Raw genomic sequence first — 8984 nt, 5'->3', positions numbered from 1 at the left:
CATGAAATGTAAGTCTTCCAAACTCGATAATAAATCTTTCTAGACACAGATTTGCGAGCCTGTAACATAGTATTAATCACTGAGTCAGAGAAACCTCTATGACTAAGCACTAGGAGTTCAATCTCCATACCTTCAAATTTAATGATTTGAGATCCTGATGGAAAAATGGACCTTGCTATAGAAGGTCTGGCCATAACGGAAGTGGCCAAGGTTGGCAACTGGACATCCGAACAAGATCCGCATACCAAAACCTGTGTGGCCATGCTGGAGCCACCAGCAGTACAAATGAACGCTCCATTATGATTTTAGAAATCACTCTTGGAAGAAGAACTAGAGGCAGAAAGACATAAGTAGGTTGATAATTCCAAGGAAGTGACAACGCATCCACTGCTTCCGCCTGAGGATCCCTGGACAGATACCTGGGAAGTTTCCTGTTTAGATGAGAAGCCATCAGATCTTTTTCTGGAAGCCCCCACATCTGAACAATCTGAAGAAACACATCTGGGTGAAGAGACCATTCTCCCGGATGTAAAGTCTGGCGACTGAGATAATCCGCTTCCCAATTGTCTATACCTGGAATATGGACCGCAGATTTTAGACAGGAGCTGGATTCCGCCCATGCAAGTATCTGAGATACTTCTTTCATAGCCTGAGGACTGTGAGTCCCACCTTGATGATTGACTTACGCCACGGTTGTGACAATGTCTGTCTGAAAACAAATAAACGGTTCTCTCTTCAGAAGAGGGCAAAACTGAAGAGCTCTTAGAATTGCATGGAGTTCCAAAATATTAATTGGTAATCACGCCTCTTGAGATTTCCAAACCACCTGCGCTGTCAGAGATCCCCAGATAGCTCCCCAAACTGAAAGACTTCCATCTGTTGTACACAGTCCAGGTTCGACGAACAAAAGAGGCCCCCCTGAACTAAACGATGGTGATCTAAACACAAAGTCAGAGATAGTCGAATATTGGGATTTAAGGATATTAATTGTGATATCTTTGTATAATCCCTGCACCATTGGTTCAGCATACAAAGCTGAAGAGGTCTCATGTGAAAACGAGCAAAGGGGATCGCGTCCGATGATGCAGTCATGAGACCTAATACCTCCAATGCACATAGCTACTGAAGGGAATGACTGAGACTGAAGGTTCCAACAAGCTGAAACCAATTTCAGATGTCTTTTGTCTGTTAAAAACAAAGTCATGGATACTGAATCTATTTGGAATCCTAAAAAGGTTACCCTTGTCTGAGGAATCAAGGAACTTTTTAGTAAATTGATCCTCCAACCATGTCTTTGAAGAAACAACACTAGTTGATTCATGTGAGATTCTGCAGAATGTAAAGACTGAGCAAGTACCAAGATATCGTCCAAATAAGGAAACACTGCAATACCCCGCTCTCTGATTACAGAGAGTAGGGCACCGAGAACCTTTGAAAAGATCCTTGGAGCTGTTGCTAGGCCAAAAAGAAGAGCAACAAATTGGTAATGCTTGTCTAGAAAAGAGAATCTCAGGAACTGATAGTGATCTGGATGAATCGGAATATGAAGATATGCATCCTGTAAGTCTATTGTGGACATATAATGCCCTTGCTGAACAAAAGGCAGAATAGTCCTTATAGTCACCATTTTGAATGTTGGTATTCTTACATAACGATTCAAAATTTTTAGATCCAGAACTGGTCTGAAAGAATTCTCTTTCTTTGGAACAATGAACAGATTTGAATAAAACCCCAGACCCCGTGGGGCAGAGCCTGGCCAGGCAGAGGAATGGCTGCTGGTTACTGAAGCTCTGTGTACAGATGCCATTCCTTAAACTATAAAATAATGTGAGACAGAGCCTGACTGAAAATTTAATACAGCAACCAGGGAAGTCACATAGCTCACTTATAGGTGAGAGTGACACGTTGTGACTGAAGTGACCGTTAGAACGGAGGTGCACACACCGAAGCTGGCCTACATGCGCAAAGCGTCACATCGCAATACCGGATACATCGCCCCAGTCCACTAATCCTACTGTGGAGACTTCAGAGCTGTAAGTGGAGGCACCGTCTTCATTCACGGAGGAGACAAATAGGGTGAGCAACAGTATCCCTTCTTTATGCAGCCTCCGGATAACGACCGACGCCATCTTGGCCCACATGGCTTGAAATGAGACAGACCGCTGCGAGCAGAGCATAGCATGGAGGTATAGTAGAACATATGAACAGGGGTGGTCTGCTCTAAATAAAAATCGGGGGCTCAAAATAACTAAATACTAAAGTGCTGACAGCAACTACTTTATTGGTACCAGAGGAGCTTAAGGGGATAACTGCTGGGGTTCCCTCAGAAACCGAGTACAAAAAGTGATAAATACAAGGAACCTGCAGCCACAATTGCCACAAATAGGGGCATCTAGCAAGATAACAGTAGAGACATTGCAGCAGGGCAGCATTTCCACTTTTGTCAGTTTCTTGTTTGTAGTGATAAATTTCCCTTTCTAGCCACGTGTGTTATAGACACAGCAGCAGCACAAAATGGTGACAAAGTAAAAATCTAAAGGAGAGAGAGCCACTAAAAACCAGGCTACATTGACATCTGTCAGCAGTTTTTTCCAGAGCTCAAATAACAACACCACAGATTCAGACACCCTACCCCAGCAAACTAATTACGTTACACCTTCACACTCTGCTATACCTGATATCTCCATAGATTATGCATCACAGCTTAAAGCAGATATTGCAAATCTGCCCACAAAAGCGGACTTTGATGCCCTTAAGGACATTATTACTACAGATCTGGCAAATATGAAGAGGGACATAAATGAGATAGGGCAGAAGATTGAGTGTGTGGAAGAATCACAAGACACCTTAAACACACTTTTTGATAATATTACCACACAAACAAATGTCCAACACAGCCAAATAGAGTCACTACAAGAGAAAGTTGAAGAATTGGATAATAGAGGGCGCTGCGACAATTTAAGGATCAGGGGGGTCCACAAATCCGTTTCAAACTCAGACATTCTTAGTTATCTACAAGACCTGTTTAGGTTTCTGCTGAAAGACCAACAAGCACCAGATATGGAGCTAGATAGAGCACATAGACCCCCCCCCCACCAAACACACCACCCAGAGATTTAATTCTGCGATTTCTATGTTACACTGATAAGGATAAAATATGGCAAGCAGCACGGGCGACACCTAATATCCTCTATCTAGACCACAACATACAGATATACTTGGACTTAAGCCCCTCTACAGTGCAAAAGAGAAAAGAAGTTCGGTTTATTACTTAAGTCCTACAAGACAAACACATTTGGTACAGATAGGGTTTCCCGTTCAGCCTGAATGAGTCACATGAAGGCCGCTCAGTGGTCTACAGGAACGAACAGGACTTGCCTCTACTGTCAGAGACGTTAAATCTTTCTTTTCCACAACCTCATCTTTCAGATGTCTGATCAGAGGGACCAGAGTCATCATCTCAGCATCCTCCCCTTAAAGGTCCTTCCCAGAGCTGGACGAAAGTTTCCCCAAAAAGGAAGAAAAATAGAAACCCTGTTAATGTGGCCCTAACCAGAGATAAAATCAACACATGACTCTTTACTCTGGCTTTTCAAGATTGGTGAGAACTTATCTAGATCATTAGTGGTATTCGCAGTATGGGAAAGATACCCCACATACCAGAAGTAATCTAGGGACAAGATTCCAGATTTGAACTGTTGAGTATTCATTGCTTAGATAATTTATTATAAGAACTGTTTTGGGGACTATTGAACTCTCTATAACGTAAGGGGAAGTTGGTAGGATGTACAGTTAAATTTTTCTACCCAGACAAGTTATAGCTAAGTTATCGTAGGTTGTTTGCAAACGTTTTAAATTGTTATGTCTCTGTTTCACAAGAGTATACTATCTATGCACATTAGGAACAGGTATTGTACAAACTCCTCAATATGATGTTTACCTCATTTGGCGGGTTCGTCCAAGAGGTTATTTGTACTTTTATGTTTTTTTGTCTTTTTTGTTATGGTTTTATGTTTTGTTTCCATACTAGTTTCAGTCTAAAGTCAGAAAGCAAGCGCACTGATACAAATCCAGGGATACAGTTATGGCATCCTCCACAAACACGTCAGTATAGCTCGCAGAATGCTCTCCTCTTAAAACACATCTGCAGGGGCTGCGTCCAACCTTAGCTTTCAGGTAATGGGTCTCTTTCTCTTATGTCACACAGGTCAGTAATATTGGAAAATGCAGACACAGGGGGCAGGTAACTTGAACTTTATTACTGCCAACGCAAAGGGCCTTAATAACCAATATAAACGGAATTTGGCTATAAAGGATTTTAAACAAAAAAAGGGAGACGTAGTTTTTGTACAAGAAACTCACTTTATTAGAGGAAAGGAACCAAAAACATTTGCATACAAATCTGGCCCTACATATTATGCATCTAACACCACGAAGACAAATGGGGTAGGCATCCTCATAAGCAAAAAGATCCCATTCACATTAATTAAGAAACATACCGATAAACACGGACGTTATCTAGTTTTTATAGGGAAGATATATAACTCTATGGTCACCCTTGTGAAAATATATTCAAACACTTAGCTAACTTGATATTAGAGACCTCTAAAGGAGCTGTCATAATAGGGGGTGACTTTAATCTGACATTGAATCCTACCTTAGATAACTCAAATCAACCCTCTTCTGTCTCACACAAAGTGATCAACTCGGTCAAAACACACGAGAGACCTGACCTTGCATGACGCATGGAGAATAACATACCCAGACAGAAAGGAATTTACGTTTTATTCCAACCCACATAATAGACACTCTCGCATCGATAATTTCATGGTGGATGTCACCAGCTTAGCTATGGTCACACAGATGAGAATTCTCCCCAATTTATGATCTGACCCTTCCATGGTTAGATGCGAGTTTAACTGGCCACATATCCCCAGACTCCAACAGGTCTGGAGGTTGAAAGATAGCATTATTGATGACCCCATACACCACCAACGTATTGAAAAAGCCATTATAAAATATTTCACTCTTAACAAGAACACACATCCAGCAATAGAAAGTAGAACATTATGGGAGGCCCATAAAGCAGTTATAAGAGGGGAACTGATTAGCATTCACACATTTCAAACCAAACAGGCTAATAAAAACGAAATTTATGCTTACCTGATAAATTTATTTCTCTTGTGATGTATCCAGTCCACGGATCATCCATTACTTGTGGGATATTCTCCTTCCCAACAGGAAGCTGCAAGAGGATCACCCACAGCAGAGCTGTCTATATAGCTCCTCCCCTAACTGCCACCTCCCAGTCATTCGACCGAAGACAAGCAAGAGAAAGGAGAAACTATAGGGTGCAGTGGTGACTGTAGTTTAAAAATTTAAAAAACACCTGCCTTAAAAAGACAGGACGGGCCGTGGACTGAATACACCATAAGAGAAATTTATCAGGTAAGCATAAATTTCGTTTTCTCTTGTAAGGTGTATCCAGTCCACGTATCATCCATTACTTGTGGGATGCCAATACCAAAGCTTTAGGACACGGATGAAGGGAGGGACAAGGCAGGAACTTGAACGGAAGGCACCACTGCCTGTAAGAACTTTCTCCCAAAAATAGCCTCCGAAGAAGCAAAAGTATCAAATTTGTAGAATTTAGAAAAAGTATGGAGCGAAGACCAAGTCGCCGCCTTGCAAATCTGTTCAACAGAAGCCTCATTTTTAAAAGCTAAATAATATAAAAAGAAATTCCTGAGGAGGAAAAAACTTAAGAGGATGCGCTTGGAACACAGGTTATCAAAGTAGGACCTAACACTTTATGATTGGGTTTGTACCCGTATGCATAAATAAAAAATATAAACAGCACAGTGTTTGTTATGTGTGAAAAATTAATAATAATGACGAAAATAAATTGTGAGTAAAACAAGTGCTCAGGACAATTTGTGTATAATATTAGTGATAAATTGAAATAATCAGATATCACAGATAAACAATGATATTTGTGGCGATGAGTAAAATATATAAAAAGTACTTATCAATGTCCCAAAAAATGCTGTGATGTAAAAAAATAAGTGTCCAATCCTAATATGTGAACGTTGATGTGTTCAGGTGTTTGGCGTGCTCCTCTTGTGTCCCGCGGTGCGATGGGTCAGGGTGTTCTCCTGCTGCACTCACGCCACCGAGACTTTTCTCCAAAACTGACAGTGTCAGTGTATGAAAGGTTCCGTGGTAAAAGTTCTGTTTCAAAAACAAGTGGATCGTGGAAAGAAGCAAAAATACCGGGTCGTGGTATAAAACAAACAGTATTTATTTTGCAACGCGTTTCTCAGTCTATTCCAGACCGTTTCATCAGGCAACTCGGTGGCGTGAGTGCAGCAGGAGAACACCTATCAGCTTGCAGCTCACCTGGTCCGGCCATTGGCCCTAAAAAACGTGGGTGCTACTTTCTAGACGCCTATCTGGATTCCACAGGTCCTCTGGGTGAGACCTCCAGCGTACTGACTGCTGGAATTTGAATGTCAGCCTGCTTTATCGCACCTTATTCATTTAAGGTGCCACTTTCCTTGTGAGTAGTTTTTTGCACATCACTTTTATATTTGATGTTTTAATGATTCACACTATGTTGGCGCCCCTTGTTTATCTTCCATTCATTTTTAAAAGCCCATGTGGAAGCCACTGCTCTAGTGGAATGAGCTGTAATTCTAACAGGAGGCTGCTGGCCAGCAGTCTCATAAGATAAGCGGATTATACGTCTTAACCAAAAGGAAAGAGAAGTTGCTGAAGCCTTTTGGCCTCTTCTCTGTCCAGAGTAAACAACAAACAATGCCGATGTTTGAAGAAAAACCTTAGTAGCTTGTAAATAAAACTTTAAAGCACGAACCACGTCAAGATTATGTAATAGACGTTCCTTCTTTGAAGAAGGATTAGGACACAGTGACGTAACAATCTCCTGATTGATATTCTTATTAGATACCACCTTAGGAAGAAACCCAGGTTTGGTAAGCAAAACTACCTTATCTGCATAGAAGATCAGATAAGGGGAATCACACTGTAAGGCAGATAACTCTGAAACTCTTCGAGGCGAAGAAATAGCTACCAAAAACAGAACTTTCCAAGATAAAAGCTTGATATCTATGGAATGCAGAGGTTCAAACGGAACCCCTTGAAGAACCTTAAGAACTAAGTTTAAACTCCATGGCGGTTTAAATACAGGCTTGATTCTAACTGAAGCCTGACAAAATGCCTGAACGTCTGGAACATCCTCCAGACGCTTGTGCAAAAGAATATAGACAGAGCAGAAATCTGTCCCTTTAAGGAACTAGCTGACAATCCCTTCTCCAATCCCTCTTGGAGAAAAGATAATATCCTGGGAATCCTGACTTTACTCCATGAGTAACCCTTGGATTCACACCAATGAAGATATTTACACCATATCTTATGATAGATTTTCCTGGTGACAGGCTTTCGAGCCTGAATTAAGGTATCAATGACTGACTCGGAGAAACCGCGTTTTGATAAAATCAAGCGTTCAATCTCCAAGCAGTCAGACGCAGAGAAATTAGATTTGGATGGTTGAAAGGACCCTGAAGTAGAAGGTCCTGTCTCAGCGGTAGAGTCCATGGTGGAAGGGATGACATGTCCACCAGATCTGCATACCAAGTCCTGCGTGGCCACGCAGGTGCTATCAAAATCACCGAAGCTCTCTCCTGCTTGATCTTGGCAATCAGACGAGGGAGCAGAGCAAACAGTGGAAGCTTGGCGTTCTGACAAGACGCCATGAGATCCAATTCTGGTTTGCCCCAACGTTGAATCAACTGTGCAAACACTTCCGGATGGAGTTCCCACTCCCCCGGATGAAAAGTCTGCCGACTTAGAAAATCCGTCTCCCAGTTCTCTACTCCTGGGATATGGATAGCTGATAGATGGCAAGAGTGAACCTCTGCCCATAGAATTATTTTTGAAACCTCCAACATTGCAAGGGAACTCCTTGTTCCCCCTTGATGGTTGATGTAGGCTACAGTCGTGATATTGTCCGACTGAAATATGATAAACCTGACCGCAGCAAGCTGAGGCCAAGCCTGAAGAGCATTAAATATCGCTCTTAGTTCCAGAATGTTTATCGGAAGGAGTGTCTCCTCCTGAGTCAACGAGCCCTGAGCCTTCAGGGAGTTCCAGACTGCACCCCAGCCCAGAAGGCTGGCATCTGTCGTTACTATAGTCCAGTCTGGCCTGCGGAAGCTCATCCCCTTGGACAGATGGACCAGAGATAGCCACCAGAGAAGAGAATCCCTGGTTTCTTGATCCAGATTTAGTAGAGGGGACAAATCTGTGTAATCCCCATGCCACTGACTGAGCATGCAAAGTTGCAGCGGTCTGAGATGTAGGCGGGCAAACGGTACTATGTCCATTGCCGCTACAATTAAATCGATTACTTCCATACACTGAGCCACTGAAGGACGAGAAGTGGAATAAAGAACACGGCAAGAGTCTAGAAGTTTTGACAATGTGGCCTTCGTTAGGTAAATCTTCATTTCTACCGAATCTATCAGAGTCCCTAGGAATGAAACTTTTGTTAGAGGTGATAGAGAGCTCTTTTCTTCGTTCACCTTCCACCCATGGGACCTCAGAAATGCCAGAACAATGTCCATGTGGGACCTGGCAACTTGAAAAGTCGACGCCTGTATCAGAATGTCGTCTAAGTAAGGGGCTACTGCTATACCCCGCGGCCTTAGGACCGCTAGAAGGGACCCTAGAACCTTTATAAAGATTCTTGGTGCCGTGGCCAACCCGAAGGGAAGAGCCACAAACTGGTAGTGCCTGTCTAGAAAGGCAAACCTGAGAAAACGGTGATGATTTTTGTGTATCGGGATGTGAAGATAAGCATCCTTTAGGTCTACGGTAGTCATATAGTGACCCTCCTGGATCATAGGAAGGATGGTTCGAATAGTCTCCATCTTGAAGGATGGAACTCTGAGAAATTTGTTTAAGAT

At 42.4% G+C, this 8984-nt stretch overlaps 1 protein-coding gene across 1 annotated transcript in view; it reads right to left on the bottom strand.

Annotated features, from left to right (window-relative positions):
- The window catches only part of ASH2L (ASH2 like, histone lysine methyltransferase complex subunit), a 579627-nt gene that overhangs the window by 350143 nt on the left and 220500 nt on the right, over positions 1-8984 (bottom strand). Inside the window, exon 9 of the mRNA XM_053719418.1 lies at positions 6116-6155. Coding sequence (XP_053575393.1) covers positions 6116-6155 — 40 coding nt within the window. The remainder of the gene's footprint in view (positions 1-6115; positions 6156-8984) is intronic.

The sequence above is a fragment of the Bombina bombina genome, chromosome 6, assembly GCF_027579735.1.
Source record: "Bombina bombina isolate aBomBom1 chromosome 6, aBomBom1.pri, whole genome shotgun sequence".
Taxonomy (NCBI): domain Eukaryota; kingdom Metazoa; phylum Chordata; class Amphibia; order Anura; family Bombinatoridae; genus Bombina; species Bombina bombina.
This window is presented reverse-complemented; position numbering and strand designations above follow the sequence as displayed.